Source organism: Medicago truncatula, chromosome 1, assembly GCF_003473485.1.
Source record: "Medicago truncatula cultivar Jemalong A17 chromosome 1, MtrunA17r5.0-ANR, whole genome shotgun sequence".
Lineage (NCBI taxonomy): Eukaryota > Viridiplantae > Streptophyta > Magnoliopsida > Fabales > Fabaceae > Medicago > Medicago truncatula.
The window spans coordinates 3824900-3848113 of record NC_053042.1 but is presented as its reverse complement, the minus strand read 5'-3'; the positions used below and the strand labels follow the sequence as shown (position 1 = coordinate 3848113).

General features: G+C 29.9%; 2 protein-coding genes across 2 annotated transcripts; one reads left to right on the top strand and one right to left on the bottom strand.

Moving 5' to 3' along the window:
- Positions 1–13480: 13480 nt before the first annotated feature.
- On the top strand, positions 13481–17680 carry LOC11426725 (thermospermine synthase ACAULIS5). Its single transcript, XM_003588875.4, has 10 exons — positions 13481–13755; positions 13867–13933; positions 14296–14390; positions 15285–15387; positions 15766–15854; positions 15951–16107; positions 16376–16451; positions 16780–16838; positions 16928–17064; positions 17186–17680. The coding sequence occupies exons 1-10, from the start codon at positions 13574–13576 to the stop codon at positions 17262–17264; spliced, it is 1044 nt and encodes a 347-aa protein (XP_003588923.3). The 5' UTR covers positions 13481–13573; the 3' UTR covers positions 17265–17680.
- Positions 17681–17734: 54 nt separating this feature from the next.
- On the bottom strand, positions 17735–18479 carry LOC11428767 (uncharacterized). Its single transcript, XM_003588874.3, has one exon. It carries the CDS (start codon positions 18338–18340, stop codon positions 17963–17965), a length of 378 nt encoding a protein of 125 aa, XP_003588922.1. The 5' UTR covers positions 18341–18479; the 3' UTR covers positions 17735–17962.
- Positions 18480–23214: the final 4735 nt, after the last annotated feature.

Sequence of the window (23214 nt, the reverse complement as noted above, 5' to 3'; positions counted from 1 at the left end):
TTATTTACGTTATTCTAATTTATTTATTTACTTTATTCTAATTTATTTGTTCACTTTATTCTAATTTATTTATTTACGTTATTCTAATTTATTTATTCGAATTTATTCTATTCATTAAATAAATGCAAATGTAAATAAAAAGAAATGAACAAAATTAATATTTATTCGAATTTATTCATTAAATACAAAATCAAAAAATAAAAGCAAATATAAATAAAAAGAAATGAACAAAAATAATACATATAACAACATCTCATTTTATTAATAGATTAATTCATATAATAATTGATACATTTATTCGAATTCACTAAATCTACTTATTTTTTTTTTTACCCTCTAGGGGTAAAAAGTGATCAGCCATGGGGTAAATAGTGACCAACCTTCTTGGGGGAAAAGACATCATCAACCCTTAGGCTAAATCTAAATTTTATTCTTTTTATACCCCAAGAAGAGTCTTTTTACCCACGGTAAAAAGTTTTTGGGGTAATAAGAAGAAAACTTAATTTTATCCCAAGGGTTGATCTCTTTTTTCCCAAGCTGGCTAGCCACTTTTTACCTCAAGCCTAATCACATTATACCTCAAAGGGGTAAAAAGAGATTAGAGACTATTGAAAAAAAAATAGGGGGAGAGAGTAGGAGAGCTTGAATGTGAGATGGTGTGAGAAAATGAGGAAGTTTGGAGGGGTATTTATAGGTGATTTAAGGTAACATAACACTTAATGAGGTCAAAAAACTTAAAAAAAAAACGTGTAAAAACCATTAAAATGCATTGGCCAAAGTCCAAAAAACGTGTGTTATGGAGCTCTGACCAACCGACCATCCTACATGAGTTAACTCGTGCACCGGCCAAAAGAGCATGACTTAAGTCACGAGAGTTATAAGGTGTGTGAGTTAAGTCACGCTGCGTGATTTAACTCACGCAGGGGTATATTTTTGACAAATAAGTTGGGCACGAGCAAAATGTGTTGGAAGAAGAGCAGAATTCGAAAATTTATTGGATACGACATCAAGTTTGGGCCAACCCAACCCCGAACACCACTAAGTAATAAGTTGAGTGATATATAATGCTCAGGCAAAGTTTTATTTACCTTTTTAACACGTGATTGTGATTGAATTTTATTTAGATCTTATCTATCATTTGACATTGCTTTGAATTCGTTTGGTCACTTATAGTATGCACAATGGGACCGCTTCCTCTGGTTAGGATCAAGATAAATAAACACCTCGTTTGAAGTACTATACTAAGTACCCTATCTTCCTTATGCGAGTTCTATTTAATGATAATATGATTAATTTGTTAAAAATGTAACGATGTTTAATAAGTTAGGGACCTATTTAGTTTTTTTAGTTGGAAGGAGTAACACCCTAACAAGGAACCCAAAAAATCTATGAACTTTTTCTAGGCAAAAGAAAATGTTGATTAATGAAAACAAAGTATAAAAATTGGGAGGCTGACCCAGAAAATCCTCACAAAAGTCTAGGTCAACCATAACAAATAATATAGAAAGATAATTCAATACAAGTGATCCCAAATAGCAGCCATCAAGCCCAAATTTTGAAACGAAACTAGAAAAATCTCGAAATAAACAACTCTGGAGGAAAATGTAATGTCCATTCTAAATTGTCTAGAATATTTTGATGAGTGTTAAAAACATAAAGTACTTGATACATTGAAATTACAACAAAATTTTTTGCTTGAATGAAAATACATAGGCTAATCAATCTTATACATATGATAAAGTACCAGCTGAATCGTACAAGGTACATAATATCGTCTAAAACAATCATGTAAATTACTAATGAATAGGGATGGCAAAAATACACATGCTCATGGTACCCGCGAGTAAAATTCATCACGGGCACGGGCGGGTAGCTAAACGGGTATAATAAACGAGTATTAGTCACAAGAATGATCTTTGACTATCTGAAAATGAAGTTGATGACAAAGTGAAAAAATGTGAGATTAAGAAGAAATGAGGATATGTCGTCTCAAAGTAGGTAGTCATCCAAGTCCCACATTGAGTAGTATGGAACAAAGCGAAGTGAAGAGTTATCATAAATATGAAAATTTAGTATGAGTTTTCTTCACCACAATACATAAGTATGTCGCATGTACATCATTGATATTGTTCATCTATATCTTCATGCATCACCTGGGCATGTTTCATGCAACACATACCAATGGATCGGTTCTTGTTTATCTACATCTTCATGTAATATATGAAGAACCAGTCATTCCTTATTGGCTATAAGTCATACATAATTCATGCATACGTAGTCATTGGTTGTTGGCTATAAATAGTACTTCTTCATGTAACACATGAAGATGTAGTTATTGTTTGTTGGTTATAAGCCCTACATTTGTTTTTTTTTTTTTTTGAATGAAAAATGTTAGTGGTTTGTTTGTTAGATTAATATTTACTTCTTCGTTCAGATTTGAACCTAGGACTCCAACTCCTTGTTCATCTTCTTTTCATTTTTCTTGATTCATGTTCAGAGGCCCGAATAAGAATAATGACTATTGATAACCTTGATGGGGTTTTTTACCTTTGTATAGCGGAAATTATATGAGATACATTTTTCTTTGGAGAATACTCTTTTTCTAATTTTGAAATCTCTCTCTATACTTTTAGTCATCTCTCTCCCTCTCTCCAAAATTGTAATGCAAAACATATTTCCAAAACATATATTTAAACAAAAGAAATTCAAAACAAAATATAAATCGTAAATCTTAATGATGTCTTATTTTATATATGAAATATTCACACGAAAAAAGAAGAAGTTTAAGCATTTTTTTAAGAAGATATTTAGGAATTTTATTATCAACTTTGATATGCTCTCAATGTTGTAGCATTTGGATAACTCCTACGCATCTCTTCGACTTTTATTAAACATATAACCTTGAATAAGCACATTTACCTATTAAAGTTTTGAGTATTACAAAAGCAACAATTCTATTAATATAAATCCCCACTTTCCAATACTCACAATTGAATTTTAAAATATTTTCTGAGAAAACATTAAACAAGCAACTTTCATAAATAATACAATATACTAAATCTCACATTATTTTCTCGAATATGTTCGAATTTTCAAAATTCAAACTCTTCTAAAAATCTTCATGAGTACTAGCAATTCGCCGCCACTTACAAACTTTAGTATCTTTGAAAAGATTGGCCTAATTCATAAATGTGAAAAACCTAAACTTCACATGTAAATAAAGTGTACGTAAGAGAATATAATATTAATTCTTATATATTTCAATGACACCAATAATAAAACAATTTTGTAGGTCAATTTGTTTAAGAATATAATTGAAAGTGAAAAAGTCACCCCAAAATTATGTATCTACATTTGTATGTAGCATTAAGATTTAAAAGACATGTAAATGTTACAAAAATGATTCTTTCTTTTTGTCTTAGATCTTAATCTCGTTGTGAATTAGTTAACATCGTCGTTATCCTGATAAAGTGTTCACTACCACCAAACCTCTATTACTTTGTTGCTGTACAATTAATCTTCACTATTGATTCCACAATCCCACCCTTTCTACCACTATTTCCAAAACGTGTAAATGAGATATTCTTCAAGCATGTGAAACATAGAGATAATAATAATAAATTGAAATTTCAGAACCACTAAAGAAAGAAGGGAGTCTCAACATAATAAGGTAAATAAAAAGATTTTCTTTTTATCAAGAAAGAATTGCTATTCATTATGAAGAATAAGGACACTACAGAAGTGAGTAAGTACACACTATATAGGACATACAAATTTAAAGAGTGGATTCTCCACAAAATCCTTAGTGGAGTTAAGCCACGCTCAACTCAACCACAAACTTTGCCCTTCCTCAAATTTGCATGGCCCCACACATAATATATTTCATGCTCATTTTTTACATTGATGGATAATAATTCTCACATACGTAAACAAGTATACTACTTTATCCTTCAAAAAAAGTATACTACTTTATCCTTCAAAAACAGTTTTTTCCAAATCAATGATAATAAATTCTTTTGTTTGACACACATGTTTTGCAATTTCATGTATCTCAATATAAGAATCGAGACTTTCTTTACTTTTATCTTGAATTTTTGAAATTTTAAAAAAATTATATTTAAATCATCCCGTATTAAACAAAAATTAAAGTTTTGTAAAGAAATTTTCTAGACATATCTAAAAAAGTTTAAGGATAACTAAACAATTTTGAATTGTTCACCAAATTTTTTTTGAAACCCATATAGATTAAAACTGCGTGCAAGAAAATTTTGTATGGACAAAAGCATGCAGATTTTTGGTTGTGGGAATGAAAAACGGAATTTGGTTAAGTTTTCAAGGTCAAAAAACTTATTTAACTTTTTTTAATAGAGAAACACATGATTATATTTTTTAATTTTAAAAAAGTATAACATGTGAGGTCCAAGTTTAAGAGAAAAAATTAGAACATATTAATATTTTTTTAAGGAAGAACACATTAATCTTAAATGAGAGGTATTTTGCATATATTGACCGAGACATATTTAATCAAATAAATTTTTCGTATGCTTTTCTTTACTAAATCTTAAAAGAATTAGGTTAGCAACATATATTCTTTTCATATCACCGTCTCTAGTTAGTTAGAATTCAAATTGGTCAAATCTAGGGCCTACATGATTTAGTAGTCCCATCACAATTTCAACTAATTATATATAGTGAGTTGAAAAAGATTTGTTAGCACTTCTCATCTTATGAACAAAAGAATATAATGGTTTGTTTACTTTATGAAAATGGTGTCTATTTTCTAAAATTTGTGAGTTTTACTTGTTAACAAAGTAGGAAAAGACTATTAAAATATCATTAAAATGGAGAAAAGATAAATTGTTAATCATGATGCATTTCAAAAAAATAACATCTCTTTTAGCATTTTTAATTGTTAGTGAAAATGCAAGACAATTATGTTGTTCACTTCATGAATCACTTTTTTTTTTTTCAAGTCATGAGTCACTTTTATCTCTTTTTGGTGGTGGTCGAGGTTTGAACCTCGAACCTTGTATATATTATACATTATCCATATCAACTGAGTTAAGCTCACGAGAACAATCACTTTTCTCTTTGTTAACATGCAAAATTAACGTAAATTTTAAAAAATAAGCAAATAAAAAATATTTTCACAAAACAAACGGACCGTAAAAATTTTGCTCCTTAAATTAATGGTATAGTCCAATTTATAGATTGAGAGACCGAAGAAGTCATGTGTAGGAAGTTTAGAGTTCAAGACCTAGTAAATATGTTGTCCTCAAAATAGATATTGGTTGAAGATTTTGGAAGCCTATTAAATTCTTTAAATAATTTTAATATTTTTATAATACTCTCAAAATTATAATTAGTATTTTTTCCGTCCTTCACAAATATACTCTTAAATAAGGCAGAATGCTTTTATCTCTCCTTTATAAATTTCTCCCTCTTGTTCTACAACCTCTTGAACACTATGACGTCATTTGATCCATGTAGCCGATCCCACTTAGTAGGATAATGCTTGGTTGTTGTTGTTGGTTCTATCAACCTCTTCTCCTTCGAAACTCTCAAATTGGACCTTAACAAATTAACCACCAACATATTTGACTATAAAAATGATACTACTCTTATTATTTTTTTATTTAATACTATTTCTTTGGAGATTTTGATAAAAAAATAACTTTGGAGGTTAGTTTTATAGTGCACCACCAGTAATGTAAATGTTATACTATGCACACATCTATTTCTTTAGAGGTTAGTGTTTTTGAATACTGTTGGATTGAGTATACTATGTTTGAAGATTGCTAATGGAAATTATCGTAAAATAACACATTCATGATCCACTCTCACTAACCCCACAGACAACACAAGAATACATTGTGGGTGGTATTATCAAAGATTGGCTTGAACACAACTTAGTAAAAGATAAGTTAATATGCTGTCTCACAAATAATAATATGAAATAAAATTGTCCAACGTGATGAATGGATTAAAGTCCCCACCATATATTTTTCATTGGACCTAATCCAACTGTATAATAACAAGAACTTCACTCCGCGTGTCACTTTTTATGCCCTCGTGTGCATGTCACTACAACCCCCAACTTCCCGCGTGCTGAAGTACAATTGCTAATTTGCTATTGCTTGCTACTTCCCCGCAGTCACCAAAAGTTTTTGGACAATTTCTTATCTCATCCTACTAGCTTGGGTTGTGAATTCGGATAGTTGTGGTGTCAGGAGATCCTTGAAGTGGAAGACTATTACTTTTGTAGATGTAGCTTTGTTGGAAGGTGGATCATCAAAATTCTACTAAGGGTTCAATATCCCTTCATAAAGGCTTGCTAGCCCCTGGGGTGTGCCCTCTCCCCTAAGTTCTCGCCATCACCATTCAAGGCATCTAGAGTGTGCGTTCCACATAAGAAAAGTGACATAGGGCAAAATGGGTTATAAATACTGACCTTGAGATCATTCTCAAGGCATGACCTAAATAGACTAAACCCTAATTTTCTAGATTGTACTCACTGCAAGTGTAAAAGGGTTTGATACTTGATTTTAAGTGGATCAAAACAGGAGTGATATTTCCAGGAAAGGTGGTCACTATTTTTTTTTGCTTTTCATTATCATCTTCGAACAAAAAACATCGTAAAGGGTTAACTTTTATTTGCCATGTAGCAATTTGGAAAATCTGGGAGGCTAGCAATGAGATTATCTTCTCTTCAAAGACTCCACGTATGGAATAGATAGTTAATGATATCAAATCTATCTCTTCGAGGTGGTTTATCTCTAGGAAAAAAAGGAGGGGCTTTTATGTATTTTGTGACAAATATTTTACTTCAACACATTTACTTCTCTCATTCTATATAAACTTTGATGGTAATTTTTTTTAAACCTATTTAGTTAAAAAGATTAGACCACGTGATGAGAAAAAATGGTTAATTAAGTAAATAGTCCATATAAATATTTAAAAAAATTTAAATTCCTATAAAACAAAATCACACTTTTCGATCCGCCTTGAACCACTTGTCGCTTCTGTTATCGATTTCAAAAAGTTTGGGATTGTGTTTGATTTGCCTTTTGAAGATTGATTATATTAATCATGATTTGGTTCTCCCAACTTGTTATTTTAACTCTTCCTCTATTGGTTGTTTGTCGTATTTTTATTTGGGTTTGCAAATTCGTTGTTGGTCTTTTGATAGAGCTATTTGTCATTCGGTTTGTTCATATTGAAGGAAGATTTGGCAATTTGGAATTTGAAAAGCCACTGACGGACGTGGCTATTAATTGAATTTGCAAAAGTTTGGTTAAAGTCATAGTATGGTGATTTGTAAAATTCAAACTGTGAATTGTGGAAGTTGAATATATAATATTTTGCTCCTAGTTTGGTTTAGTTCATTTTGATTCATAATGGTTCTTCAATTTATTTTGGTTTGGTTTAGTTTGTTTTAGTTTTACTTGGTTACCTATGATTTTGATTTGTTTGGTGAGTCAAGTGCTCACAATTGATGTGTTTGTTTGGTTGGTGAGTCATGTGTTCATAATTTGGTTGTTCGGTAACTCAAATGCTCATAATTTGGTGAGTAAAGTACTCACAATTTGGATTGTTTCTGCCCTTTTGATTCTTTTGATTGATTGCTTCTCCTCCTTTTGATTCTTTTGATTGATTGCTTCTCCCCATTTTGATTCTTCTGATCGATTGTTTCTCTCTCTTTTGATTCTTCTGATTGAATGTCCCTTTCCTTTGATTCTTCTGTTTGGTTGCTCCTCTCTCTTTTGATTCTCCTGTTTGGTTGCTCCACTCTCTATTGATTCTTATGATTTGTTTCTCCCTCTTTTTTAGTCATCTTTCTTTGTTTGATTGATATTCTCCCTCATTGGCTTCTTATGTTTGATTGGTCATCTCTCTATTTGGTTCTTCTCTTTGATTGTATCTCTTTATTAGATCTTCTATTTGATTGCTTCTTTCTTCCTATTTGCTTTCTTTCATTTGATTGTCTCTCTCTATTGGTTTCTTCTAATTGGTTGTTTATCTCTATCTTAGTTGCTTCTCTTTCCTGATTCTTCTATTTGGTTTGGATTGAAATGGTTTGATTTGGTTCTGTTTGCATGGTTTCTCTCTTTGGCTGGTTAATGGTTATGGTTCTTGTTGCACTCTCTATGATGACGACTCACTTTGGTTGTTGATCTCCACTAGTTCTGCTATCAGTTGATATGGTTTATTTTTCTGGGTTAATTTGTAACAAGCATAAAGCTTAGTAAGCTTTAACTTGAGGGGTAATGTTAGAAGTTTATATTTTTTAATATGTTTTTGGTATTTTGTTTGACAAACTCACAATGCTTCTTGTTGATGAATCATGAGTTTGAGGGTAGATGTTAGATAATAAAGTAATGGATCTATGCTATTTGGCCAGTTGGTTTAGAATCCATTAGGTTTTATATATATTCTCTATTATTCTTTTGTAATGTTAAGCTGTCAATATTATTGGAAACCCTAGCCCTCTCTTTGTTACTTCTTATTGAAACATAATATTGTTAATATGGTATCAGAGCTTGTCGAATTCAAGGGTCACTTACCTATCCACACACTGATCCCAAAAAGAGTGTTGAGCGTGAGGGGGGTGTATTGAGAAAAGCTCAAGTTCCACATCGGATAGATAAGATTCTTTAAAAGTTAGTTTATAAAGAGGAGACCTTCTTCACCTTATGAACCGATTTTATAAAGATGAGTTAGACCCCAATTTCAACAATGTCCACTATCATGTGTTAGTTTAATCAGAATAGACGAGGTAAAATGTTCAGTTACACCGAGTCACTTGTTAAATCTTTAGGCAGAAGTTATATATTCGTGCTTATTTATGTGACAATCTATACATTTTCCTAATACCATCTCAAGACTCCACAAGAAGTCTGACGACGATCAGTGTTAGCATATAATTCAAGATGCACCAATTAATTAGGTAATGATCTAAGAGACACCTCACTGAAAGGAAGTTTGATATGATTGACTCAAGGATGTTTAGTTGCTTGTGTTTGACATATAACATAACATCTTATTTATGAGTGCCATTATTGAAATCAATAACCTTTACTTTTAATGAAATTTTAAAAACTATACCATCAATTTTAAAAAAATTCAACTAACTTTAAAATTTTACCAGTAATCTTTATTTTATTTTTTGACCATTCCATAATTGAAAGCCAAAGATTATACCTTTTGATTAACTTTCACATGAAGCAGATCTCATATAAAAAAAGTTAAATAAAGAGAAAAGGTAATTTAGAGAATCTATGTTTTTGGTTATATCTAAAAGGCTTAAATGTGTGTTTAGTCCCTGCACTTTCGCCCAGTTTTGGCATTGGTCCCTACGCTTTTTTTTGTTTGGCATTGGTCCTTGCACTTTCTAAAACTTTTGGCTTTAGTCCTTCCGTTAACTTTCCGTTAAAAAAAAAAAACCAAAACTAACGGTGTGCCACGTGGCCCAATCATGACACGCCACGTGGCACACTAAAAAACAAAAAAAAAATCAATTTTTAATTATTATTTTTTTTACTTAAAAATATCACTAGTCCCTGCACTTTCAGCATTTTTTGATATTAGTCCCTGCACTTTGGTATTAGTCCTTGAAATTTTTTTATTTTTATTTTTAAAAAATACTTTTTATTATGTTTTAATTATTGTTTTGTTCATTATTTTTATTGAGAATAATCATAAAAAAATAAAATAAAAAAATCTTTGTTAAAAAAAAATTAAGTAATAATTGTATAACATTGCAAATGGAAATTGTATCGTATTAACACCGTAACAATAGATAAAAATCAACAAAGAAGATGGAAATTAAATTGCACTTTGGCAATATAGGAATTTAATTTTTTGTTACAATCAATTTATGGGGGAGACTATATTGCCAAAGTGCAATTTAATTTCCATCTTCTTTGTTGATTTTTATCTATTATTACGATGTTAATACGATACAATTTCCATTTACAATGTTATACAATTATTACTTCATTTTTTTTAACAAAGATTTTTTTATTTTATTTTTTTATGATTATTCTCAATAAAAATAATGAACAAAACAATAATTAAAACATAATAATTTCATTGAAAGTATTTTAAAAAAAAAAAAAAAAAGTTCAAGGACTAATACCAAAGTGCAGGGACTAATATCAAAAAATGCTGAAAGTGCAGGGACTAATGATATTTTTAAGTAAAAAAATAATGAATAAAATAATAATTAAAAATTGACTTTTTTTTGTTTTTTAGTGTGCCACGTGGCGTGTCATGATTGGGCCACGTGGCACACCGTTAGTTTTGGTTTTTTTTTTTAACGGAAAGTTAACGGAAGGACTAAAGCCAAAAGTTTTAGAAAGTGCAGGGACCAATGCCAAACAAAAAAAAGCGTAGGGACCAATACCAAAACTGGGCGAAAGTGCAGGGACTAAACACACATTTAAGCCTATCTAAAAAATGTAATTGAGTAATATTTTTAATTTGTGTATTATTTTTGGTTATATTTGTGATTAACTTCAAAATCACTTTTAACTATTCTTTTGTCAATAATACCTTCTTTTTTTTTTTCTTTCAAATATCCTAATGGCTCTTGTAAAAAAATAGCCTAATGGCCCATTCATATTGCAATTCATTGTCTCTAATACGAAAAATATGCGTAGTAGATGATGAACAATACGAAAATACAAATAATTTCATTTAAAAAATAAATAGTTTTGTTGATTTTCCTTTTGATTAACTTTTCATGAATGATTGTCTGATTGTATCTTGGAGTGGTCTTTTTAGTACACCTAATACTAAAGAGGTTCCAATGTCGTTGTTAATATATTTTCTTTTTGATTCTTCAAAAAAACTTTTTCATGAAGCAATTCCATAAAAAAAAAAAAGTTGACTGCTATGGGTATATAACTTTATTCTCTTTATGTTTGGCAGAGTTTGCCCTCTCAGATTATCTTTATGTTCTCTATAGAGAAGTTTGTTCTTCCAAGCTTTAGGTTTGCTTTTGGTTGAGGTGGTTTTGCACACATGATTTTTTTTTTTAAAAAAATTAGAAATATTTTATTTAGCGACTGATTTTTCAGTCGTTAAGATATGAAAATCAGTCGCTACTATGTTTGGTGACAAAGATAGGGACTGGAAATTCAGTCGCTAAAGTAAAAATCGGTCTCTAATAAATATAACGACATAAATAGTGATCATAGTCATCAAAGTATAAAATATTAAAATCAATCATTATTTTGATTGCTACTTATTTAGCCACACCTGAAATGTATTCCTAAATTTGTCCTTGCTAGTCCCCCACCTTCTTGTTTTCTCTTTGTTTGGAATATATTTGGGGGTTGATAGCTCTTTGCTATCTCTCTTTTTTGGTTAAAAAAAAAATCCATAAAAAAAGTTAAATAGAAGAAAAGGTAATTCATAGAATCTAACTAAGTTTTTGGTAATATCTAGAAAATATAATTAATTAATATTTTTAATTAATGTGTATCATTTTTGCTTATATTTGAGGACTGGTGCTAGTCACATCCCAAAAAAAACAAGTTACACCCTAGAATGGCTAATATATCCTTTAACTAAAATAGAAATTTCAAATTAACTAAATTTACATTAACGTAAATTGAACATAAATAAACTTAATTTACATTAACCTAAATTGAACGTAAGTAAACTGAATTTACAAACTTAATTTACATTAACCTAGATTGAACGTAAGTAAACTTAATTTACATTAACCTAGATTGAACGTAAGTAAACTGAATTTACATTAACCTAGATTGAACATAAGTAAACTTAATTTACATTAACCTAGATTGAACGTAAGTAAACTGAATTTACATTAACCTAGATTGAACGTAAGTAAACTGAATTTACACTAACCTCTTATATACATACGTAAACTAAATTTACATTAACCTAGATTGAACGTAAGTAAACTGAATTTACACTAACCTAAATTGAACATACGTAAGCTTGAATTTACATTAACCTACATACGTAAACTACATTAACCCCTTTTATATACATACACGTAAACTTAATTTACACTAACCTCTCACTTAAAATCAAATTGACAGGCATATCTCATACCAAAACAAACAATAAACAAATAGAAACTCATCGAAAATGAAATTCATGAAATTCACTAACCTTTATGAATATAGTACAGATCAATAACAAAGATATTGATTTATATATTGGTTGCGCATCTATGGTGATTTGTGGATGAAAGGGGGTAAGGGTTCAGAATGATCATAAAAGATGGGTTTTTAAAAATTTACATGAAGAAGGCAATTTTGGTATTATTGTAAAATTTTAAATAAATTTAGGTGTAACTTATTTTTTTGGGGTGTGACTAGCACCAGTCATATTTGAGTTAGGAAAGAGTATATCATTTTTTTGTTATAAAGTGTTGATTTTAAAAAAAAATCTTTTTGTTGTTTCCATACTTTTTTTTTTGTTTTTGAAGGAAAAAAAAAAAGTGAAGAATCTAGGATTTGTTAACTCATATTTTTTATTAAGGTGTCTCATTTTGTTGTTTCCATTCTTCTAAATCACTAACTATTTTTTTTTATCAATAATATCTATTTTTTTTTATCAAGTTGATTATTGATTAGAATTCTACCACTTAAAATGAATAAATTCACAATTTGAGGTTCTAACCACAATTCCTACATATTGCATTAAAATGTATTACCTCTATCAATTGAATTATGCTCACAAGGACAAAGTTGCATCGGTTGGTCAATAATACCTTAAATTATTTATTTGAGGGAGAAAAATATGTGTAATAGATAAACAAACTACATATTATTTAAAAATACAAATAATTTCTTTTAAAAAGTAATTAGCTATCTTGATTTGTGTAAACAAATGGTAACAAGTGATTACTTGGCAGAACAAATCCAACATGTCATGGTATTCTTATCCACAAAAGGTTATATTATATTTTTTTAACCATGTTATTAGTGTAAAGTATCAATTAATTATGTCAATATATGTAATTAATCATCTTTGGAGAATCTTCTTCTTAATCAAATGTTTTTCATTCATAAGATTTAAACTTGAGACATTGTTTAAGGGATCAGAATCCAGCTCCACTTGCCGCACTAATACTAATGTGATGTTGGTAAATGTTATCGTATATAAAAAATTTGAATTTGAGGAGCAAGTATTTATCACATAAAACAATAGATATATTATTTTTTTGATGTTTTTATAGAATAATTTATATTTTTGATACAAATTGAAGTTAATAAGACAATAAATATAATATTTTATATGATAAGTTAAAATGTGATCTAAACGTTTCATCAATATAGTCATCATCTTTCAAAAATAAAATGAAAGTAGTCATCATTTCAAAAAATAAAAAGAACATAGTCATCAACTAGGTCAATATATTTTTTTTTACTTTATAGTCATCATGAGAGACCTTTAATTAAATATTATCCATTTTTTTATTTTTCTTTGTTGCTATAAAACCAAGTGCTACCCACTATTGCCACACCCCATAATCCACATTGCACTTTGCACCCACCATTGTCACTTGTTTCTTTTCGTTCTTTTTTTTTTTATGCGAGGTGCATTTTCAACAAATAAAACCATGGGAGAGGCACCAGAAATGTTTTACGTTAACGGGTTTGCAAAGGTTGTCCCTGAAGTTCAACCAAACCATGTCAACAACGTTGATGATTCTTCCACATGGTATGAGGAAATCATCGATGATGATCTCAAATGGTCCTTTAAACTCAACAGGTTCGTTATTTATCCTTTTTAATTTACTCTGTTTTATATGATATAGTACATTATTATTATTTTCGTTTAGTCACACCAACTAATTCATAAGTTTCTTATTATTTTTAACAGTGTGCTTCATAAAGCTATTAGTGAATACCAGGACATTGCTCTCTTGGATACAAAGCGTTTTGGAAAGGTTTGCAAGCTTTGATTCTAAAATAAGTACAAAAATACTACCAAAATATTAAAGTAGCAGTAAAATTTAGTGTTAAATTTTAGTGAACCACTATGATTTTGCCAAACTCGTTGCGAATCAAAATATGTAAATTTTGTTGTTAAATTTATTGTTGAGCAAATTATCGATGAATTGTATTTTTACCTAACTTTGGAATTGATTCTATTTTTTTTAATAAATATGTATTTCTTTCTTCAATAATACATAATTATAAGAAATAATAATTGCTATGTATTTTATTTTTTATTTTTTGAATAGCAATTGCTAAGTATGTGATTCTTCCTTAAAATAAAGTATGTGATTGTTATTTATGGTGCATATAGGCGTTGATGCTTGATGGAAAGATGCAGAGTTCTGAAGCAGATGAATTCATTTATCATGAATGCTTGATTCATCCCTCTCTTTTATGTCATTCAAAGTAAGTTTGTTTTAATATATTAGGGGAGGATGTTATAGTTCTTTCTTTGTCTTTACTAATAAAAATGAAATATTAGTTTTTTTCTTTTTAGTCTGACGTTATGAGAATTCTTCGTGTATATTAAAATGAAAAAAATTATGTCATTATAATTTATATGTATAAATTCAAATTCCTTTTTCTTTGTTTTCTATACTTTCTTATTCCTTATGTAATATTCTCTTATTCCATGTTGTTTATAGTATATTATAATATCTCATAATAAGGGAATAAATAATCAATATTTGGAGGCTCATTTTAAAACCGCAAAGAATATTGATAGCAACACTCAATTTAACATCTTTTATTGTAACCATTTTTTTTTTTTAACATCTTTTATTTATTGAATAAAATCCGTATAAACCATCCCTGTGAATTTAGCTCAGTTGGTAGGGATATTGCATATTTATATGCAGGGGTTGGGGTTCGAATTCCGGACACCCCACTTCTCTACAATTAAATTGTATGAGCTTTGAAAAAAAAAAATTGTACAAACCACACCATCTTATATTGGGCATATGTATACAATGATGGGATCCACATTAATTTTATATCCAATAAAAGTGTCTCGATAGTAATTGGATATTTTTACAAATGAAAAAATTTTAGTAAAGTATTTTTCGTGTGATTCTTAACTAAATACTCATGATTTTCTTAAATCCACAATTTTCTTAAAGTTTGTCAAAACCACAAATAATGTATTTTTAGTCAAGAATCATACGAAAATACACCTAAATTTTATCCTTTTACAAATTAATACCATGCATGCCATTATGCCTTTGTATATACTTGATTGTGATTTTGTTTGATGAAACCTTGGACTAATATGAAGAGGCATGTGTGGTAATATATTGGCAGCCCCAAGACAGTGTTTATAATGGGAGGTGGTGAAGGTTCAGCAGCTAGAGAAGCTCTCAAGCACAAGTCAATGGAGAAAGTAGTTATGTGCGATATTGACAAGGTTACTTCTTTTAAGTCATATTCTTATTTTTTGGGGGTTCAAAGTATGTCATCATATTCTACTTAGCCGTCCCTCAAATTGAAAACTTAATAATAATAATAATATCCATATTCGATGTGGGCAGTGCCATTTATTTAATAAAGAAAAAAAAATAAGGTCACTCTGTTTACCCAAAAGAAACAAGGACACTTTTCTATATAGTTTTTCTTATATTAATGTTGAATGTGTACCAAAAAAAATATTAATGTTGAATGTCTATTTCATAAGAATTGGTAAGAATTTGTCAGACATGGTTCATTAATAACTTTAAAACTTATTGTAAGATTGATGAATATATATTCTCAAATTAATAATTAATAAAAAAAATTATTCCTACAGGAGGTGGTGGATTTCTGCAGAAAATACCTGGTTGCAAATAAGGAGGCATTTGCTGACAAGAAGCTCGACCTTGTCATCAATTGTGCCAAGTAAGAAACTAGCTCATTTTGCAAATAGGAATTTATTATTTTTTGTGTTTAGCAATTACATTTTTTTTTTTGTGTGTGTGTGTGTGTGTATTAAAGGGCTGAATTAGAGAAAAGAAAGGAGAAGTTTGATATCATTGTTGGAGATTTGGCTGACCCACTTGAAGATGGTCCTTGCTATCAGCTCTACACTAAGTCCTTCTATGAGAAAGTTGTGAAGCCTAAACTCACTGAGAATGGCATTTTTGTGACCCAGGTATACTTTTGAAGAACACACTTTTATGTTAGACAGTTGTTCAATAAGCTCCTGAATTTCGCTCTCGAGTAGATCGCAACTCCTGATCGACTGTTTTTGTGTAAAATCCGATTGAGTTGTAACTCTCGATTGGTTTTCTTTTTCCAGTCAAGTGAGCAATTTTAAATAATCTATTGAACAACCATATTTTTGTTACGAAGTATTTCTCACTGCCCATTTAATCAATATTTAACTTTTCACATTTTCCTTTTTGTATGTTTTCATATAGGCTGGACCAGCAGGAATCTTTTCACACAAAGAGGTCTTCACCTCTATACACAACACCATAAAACAGGTCTTCAAATGTAAGAATAGATCTACCTCAAATCTTTTACTAGTACGTGTTTGTTAGAACCGGATCGAACCGGGTTGAATTTGTTATTTGGTTCACTGCTTCGTTTTTTCTATCTTTTACACAAAATTTAACCCGATTGAATATAATTAAACTTCAATGTCTCATCGTTCGATCTTTGGTTCTGTTTTAAAAACACTTGTTTAAACAGAACATGGACATTTCGTGATGATTGAATCACCAATTCAATACATGAAATCGTGGGTGACATTTGACTAACATATGTTTTTCTTACGTGCTTTTGGTTTTCTTTTTCGTTCCTTCTTTCGCATTTGGTGCAGATGTGGTGGCATACGGGACTCATGTACCATCATTTGCTGATTCATGGGGATGGGTTATGGTATGCAAAAAAAAAATATATACTTCATACTTTTTTTATCATGATTATTTGTGATTTTTTTTTATAAAACTTCTATGTTTTGAATTCAGGCTTCAGACCAACCAATATTGATTGATGCTGTGGAAATGGACAAAAGAATTGAAGAAAGAATAAAAGGAAAATTGCTCTACCTAGATGGTGCTTGGTTCCATTCATCTACCATCATGAATAAGGCCGTGTCCAAATCGTAAGTGTACAAACCTCAAACTTAAAAGACATATGCTGTAATTTAACCATTTTCTAGTTAATCCATAGTTTCCAACTAGCTAATTTCATAGAATTTGACATCAAAATTACTATTGTTTCAGGCTGAAGAATGAAACTCATGTGTACACTGAAGATAATGCTAGATTTATTCCTGGTCATGGCATAGCATGTCGTCCCTAAAGGAAAGGAAAGGACTCTTGCATGCTCTCACCTCCAAAGTATTGCGCTAATATTATTAGTCCAGATTTGACTTTAAGGTTAATCTGTAGGGCAATTCAATTTATGTAATACATGCATGTTTTCATTAATTTGCATATGGTGTTAGAGTGTGTAAGAATTTGATGTATAGTTTCAGAACAATAAAGCATGCCAGCATAGTTACCTAGATAAAATAAGGAAAATACTTAGTAAAGTTCTATAGGTACTGTCTCATCAAAAACTATCAGTTTTATATTTTAACAGCTGCATCAAAAAATGACATATACGATGTTGTTTAGAACAAATCATGTCACAAACCTGATGAATTGTGTCTAAGGCACAGTATCTAAGTATGGTCCATAAAATAATTCAATAATAAACAGTTTCAAATTGTTTCAGCAACTTTGCTTGAGTAGTAGGCTTCATTCAATTCTCATATTCGCCATTCAAAGTTAAAAATCAAACTGGACATCGAGTTAATAATCAATCTCGACCATTTATTTAAGATTGAACGGTTCATATATATTATACATACTCTAAATCAATTTTAAACGTTCTCGGCAATTGTTGGTATATATTCACCTTGTATTAGAAACAATTGCAAACAAATCAAAAGGTGGAAAAAAATGACATGATTAACATAAAATATAAACCTTTGAGATTGTGACAACATAGTTTAATTAAGTTCTCTTAACAGGATCAAAGTTGGAAACACCAACAACAGCACCCAATATAGCTGTAAGAACAACACCACCAGCAGCAATGCTAAGCAAAAAGTTTTTAAGAGATGGTGAAAAATCATTTCCAGCTGCATGAGCAACATCTGGTAACACCATAGAGGCTGTTAATGCAAAAGCTGTTAGACCCTTCACTGTTTTGTCTTTCAATGATGCTTGAATTCCAACAACATTGGATTTTGAAGTTGACTTGTTGACTAGTGTCTTCTTTGCTTGTGGAAAGGGCAATGGTTTCAAGAAGGGTGTGGAGGAAGAATTGTGAAGGTTTTTGTGAGTTGCTTGGGTTAGTGGTAAAGACATTGAAACAGAAGCTGAAGCCATTATTGGATTATTGGTTTGGTTTTGGTTTTGTTTGAAATAAGTGTTTGCGATGAAGGGTTGGATATATGAGGGTTAGATATTAGTGGTTGAAGAAATGTGTGGAATTGGATGTGAGATGAAAAATGGAGATTTTTTTGATGATGTGGGAGTTATTCTACTTGTGAATGGAGATAAGGTTATCCTAATGATTTTTTTGGTTTATTTGAAGCCTCTTGAAAGTATTAGTGTGTGTTTGGTTGTTAAGAGTTGAAAATTAGTTTTAAATGAATTGATTTTTGTAAAATTAACTTTGACTAAAAGTGAGTTTAGTTTAAAGTAATTTACGTTAGAATGCCATTTATGCGAAGGTGATTTATATGTATTTGAGTCTTTGTATACTTAACATCAAAATTGTTTTTAACTTGTAATTTACTAAAAAGAATTTTAACATAAGAGTTAAACAAAATTCAAAAAGATAGAACTGATTCAACTCAAAATTAATAGTTTTTAATTTTAAGCTTAAAATTAATTCCAAGACAAAATAAATCTCTATAAAAAGCAAACATAAAAATACTGATTATGTTAAAATCACGTTTTGATTCATATAAATAGGTTCATGCTAACTAATTTCTCCGATGCACTATTTAAGAAAGTTAAAAGTAAAAAGAATTCATTGAAAACAATAAACTCTAGAAAAGCTTAGCATACAACTTTTTCACATTCTCCAAGTTAAAGAATTCCCATCATTGAACCAAACAAGCACCCGGCTATCCTTAGTTTAATTGGTAGAAACATTGTATAATATATGTAGAGGTTATAATTCGAACATCGAACACTCCACTTATATACCCTAAAAGATGAGTTTCTAGCAACTAAACTACTTGAGAAAACCAAAAAGCACTTGTTCATTTAGATATCCAGGTGGTAGAGCATTTTAATACATGTGAAAAATTACATTCATCTGCATATTTTATTAGAAAAACTATTAAATTTAAACTATTTTTTGACCAAATTATTAGAAAAACTATACCAAAATTATACTGCCTAATTTTTTTGGGTAATATCATGTGTGCATCAAATTAATATTTATCACTTTGAATTCATGATAAAGGGGATTACGTATATATTTGAGAAGAATAATTTGATAGATTAGTAATCCACTTTAATTTTACAAAATATTAACAGTGTCTTTTCTATTAATGAGATAGTGTGGGGGTGTGATTCACATATCACTTTAGTAGTCTTGGGCCTTTAATCTATAGTTAGGGCCTTTTGTCCTTGTTCCTTTGTTTAGAGATTACTCACATGCACCTAAAACACTTCGTCAATAGTTAACTTTTGTTTAAATATTTTTTAAACTGATTAAATCGATTTAAAAAGTAATTTAATAGATATAAAAAGTTTAAAACAATAATTAATTACCGTTTTAGAGCGAGTGATAGTTAACTGCCATTGGAGATTTTTTTTAGATGTCTCTAAGCAATTGCTAGATGCCTAAAGTGTCATCCTCTCTAGGCACTTTTATTGGACTTCTTTTGGATATATTCATTTGAAGTTGATAAAAGGGATATGATTCTCAAGTGCTGCGGTAAAAAATAAAATTGGGGGAAAACAAAAGGTGGAATAGCATTGAGAAGAGAAAAAAAAAAGGCTTTTTCTTTCTTTTTCCTTTACCGTGTTCTTTGTGAGAGAGAAATTAGGAAAAACACTATTGTTGAGAGAGAGAAAAAAAGAGTCAAGAAAAATCAAAGAACGAGGGATCAAGTGTTTGATACGGCCACAATATGATTTTTATTCTTTTCAATTATGAAATTGTTCAAAAACTACACCAATGATATTTAATTGCCGCTCAACTTTTTAGTGACAACAATCGATTGTTTTTAGATATTTTTAAAATCGGTTCAATCATTTTTTAAGTAGATTTTAAAAAGGAAATAGAAGAATTTTTTATAAAGTGTGTGTAAGAGAGAGAGATATATTTTAGAGAGGAAATAGAAGATTTTTTTTTTATTATTACAAGAAGATACTTGAAGCATAAGATAAGTAATATAGTATGATTTTTTTGGTTGATTAACGAAATGATAAAAGATATTGAAAACTCTCACACACATAAGTGAAAGAATTGGGGTTTGAACTTCAGTCACGACATCCGACCTAATAATTTTGATATTATTGCTAATTGAGTTAAGATTTGTTGACATAAACTATAATCTTTTATATGCTAATCTAGTAAATTTACGCCCTAATGTCGACAATCACATTCGTCATAATTATCTAAGATAATACAATAGTTTTTCACCACTAAAAGAAAGTCACTTTGTCCTTATCTATAAGAGAAAAGATATTTATACAACTAATTTGTGATTATTTTTGTGTCAATTTTTTCTCCCATACTCATGCTATATTTTTGCTTTATCTCTCTATTGATTTGGTTTTAATGTCAATATCTATTTTTCTGTCTTTCAAAAAAAAAATCTATTTTTCTGTGTAAATCTATGATTTTTCTTATAAGTTGTCGTATAAATGGTTGTTCAAGTAACACACCTCTATTTATAAACATCCATTGTACTCCTCTAGTCATTATTAAAAATAAAAAATTAATTTTTAGGTTCATTGATGTATGTGCTCTATATTATAGATCATACACATAAGTTATTCAATGAATCTAAAACGTGATTTTTTTTTTCACATTTATTAAGAAAGGTTGAGATGGGAGAACCCACCTTGTGTGCCCTATAGATTCTCCGATGGAGATTAATCACTAATAAGCAACGGTCCTAATTTCATACAAATATCATGGCAATCCAAAAGAAAAAAGTTGATAGTGCAACTAATGTATATAATTTATGTATAAAATATTATTAAATTTCTTGTGTGTAGATGTATTTGATGTCAACTTTTTATATTCTTATGTAAATTGATGATACTGCCTCCAATCATTTTTATAAGAAATAAATTTGTCAACAAAAGTTGATGTATTTGGTATATATTATGAGTGAAATACATCAATTTTTATTGACTTATTTATCTTTTATAAAAAGAACTGAAGGGAGTCTTAATTAGATTATGTCTAGAAGAAAAAAAATATCAATACATCTAGTAATTTGAAAAACACTTATATTTAAGAACAAGGTTTCGCATTCAAAGGGTACTTATGTTGACATAGCCTTAAAATGTAGTAATGTTAATGTGGATACAAAATATCTCAATCATGAGCATGGTCATAGTTTGATCGCTTGTTCTTTCTAGTTCTAGGAGGATATAAAGGAAAAGTGGATCCATGGTGTTGTTGGAAACTAACCTCGGGATCGCCAATGATGTTCATGACTTTGTCTTTTCCAGCATAACAAAGCTAAATATTGTGTGAACTTTGATATGGACCACAAAAACAAGCCACATCATTAGCGACCCCAATGTTTTTCATTCAACCCAACTTTTTTCACCACTTTTTTGTGCAGAGTCTTGTAGAGGCCTACTTATCACATGGTTATAACTAACCAGCACCCTTCAAAGTACAAAACTCTCATACGAGCTTCCCAATTTGCTTTGCCTTTCAAAATTATCGTAATAGAATCCACTAAGAATTGGGTCCGGTCTAGGTCAAGAACAAGTGGTAGCACACAATCTGCAAGTTAATGGGGATATGTAAATTTCAAAATAGGAACAAGAATTTAGAATGAAAAAAAATAAAGAAAGAGATAAAGCAAAAGCTTTAGTCTTGGATCACTTTCTCTATTCTCATTTTCCCATGGATGAAGATCTGCCTTTGCCTTTACCATCAGCATCAAACCCTTCTCACTCAGTTTGCTTGTGATTTGCCATCTCGAATCTCTCATTTTCCCTCTTCTTTTTCTTCCTTTTTTCTCAAACCTATTCTTGTCAGTAAGTTTCCATTGGAATGCTTTATCATGATCGAGAAAATTAACGTATCCCAACAACACTTTCTTTTGATCATAACAATCAAAGTACCCCATTTACTCTTCTTTCTATCATATTCTTGATCATTTCAAAAAAATAGCAGATTCTATGACAACTACAAAAATACACAATACACATACACCAAGACACGTACACATTTCAATGAAAAACATCGCTTTACCAATAAGAGGCTTTAGATTAGTTATATGTTCTCACCTCCACATAATTTAGCAATGTCATTGTCATGATACTCAACTCATTAAAAACATACTCCAAAATTAAATACATAATTATTAAGCAATCTTGCTTTGTTTACATAGATGTGAAAAAAATCATAATGATGTCAAAGACATTGTTAAACAGACGTGAAAACTTCGTACCAATAACATAGTAACTGATCAAAGAATTTTTTTAAAAGACTACTTGTAAGCAAGAAAAAGTCTTTTTGAAACACTTTGTAAAATTAATCAAGTATTTTCTCAAGAGTCATTTTCACCATTGTAAACTGTTTCAACTTTTTTTTTTCCTAATGCAAATACTGCCGAATTGTGATGGTAATCCTATTAGTGAGATAAAAGGTGGGTAAAGTATATGATCATTCTTTAATAGTCCAGAGAATCATGAGCCAATCGGCTCAGCAAGTTAATTCATTGGCACTATGATAAATGTAATTTGTGAGATTGATTGTTTCAAACTACACTTATTATAGAGCCCTACTATATATATCTTATCAAGTATCCTTTGGGATGATATAAACCAATCTGCAGATTAATGGGAGAGTGGTATGGATTTATACAAGAAATTCAGTAAAAAAAAATGTTTTATACATAAAAATAAGATATTTTGACCAATAGCGGCGACCATACATGAGAGTGTCGATCGAATACTTTCATTAACAATTATGTTTTTATCCTATATAGTGCGAAGGAAAGAAAACGTCCCAAAAACTCACGAAAACAGATATGTTTAATGTTAGA

Bases quoted from the DNA above. Each gene is read 5' to 3' on its own strand.
- LOC11426725 (XM_003588875.4), top strand. From the start codon at position 13,574: ATGCGAGGTGCATTTTCAACAAATAAAACCATGGGAGAGGCACCAGAA. The intron at 15,855-15,950 runs GTAAGAAACTAG...TGTGTATTAAAG, and splicing joins CTTGTCATCAATTGTGCCAA to GGCTGAATTAGAGAAAAGAA. The intron at 16,452-16,779 runs GTAAGAATAGAT...CATTTGGTGCAG, and splicing joins CATAAAACAGGTCTTCAAAT to ATGTGGTGGCATACGGGACT.
- LOC11428767 (XM_003588874.3), bottom strand. From the start codon at position 18,340: ATGGCTTCAGCTTCTGTTTCAATGTCTTTACCACTAACCCAAGCAACT.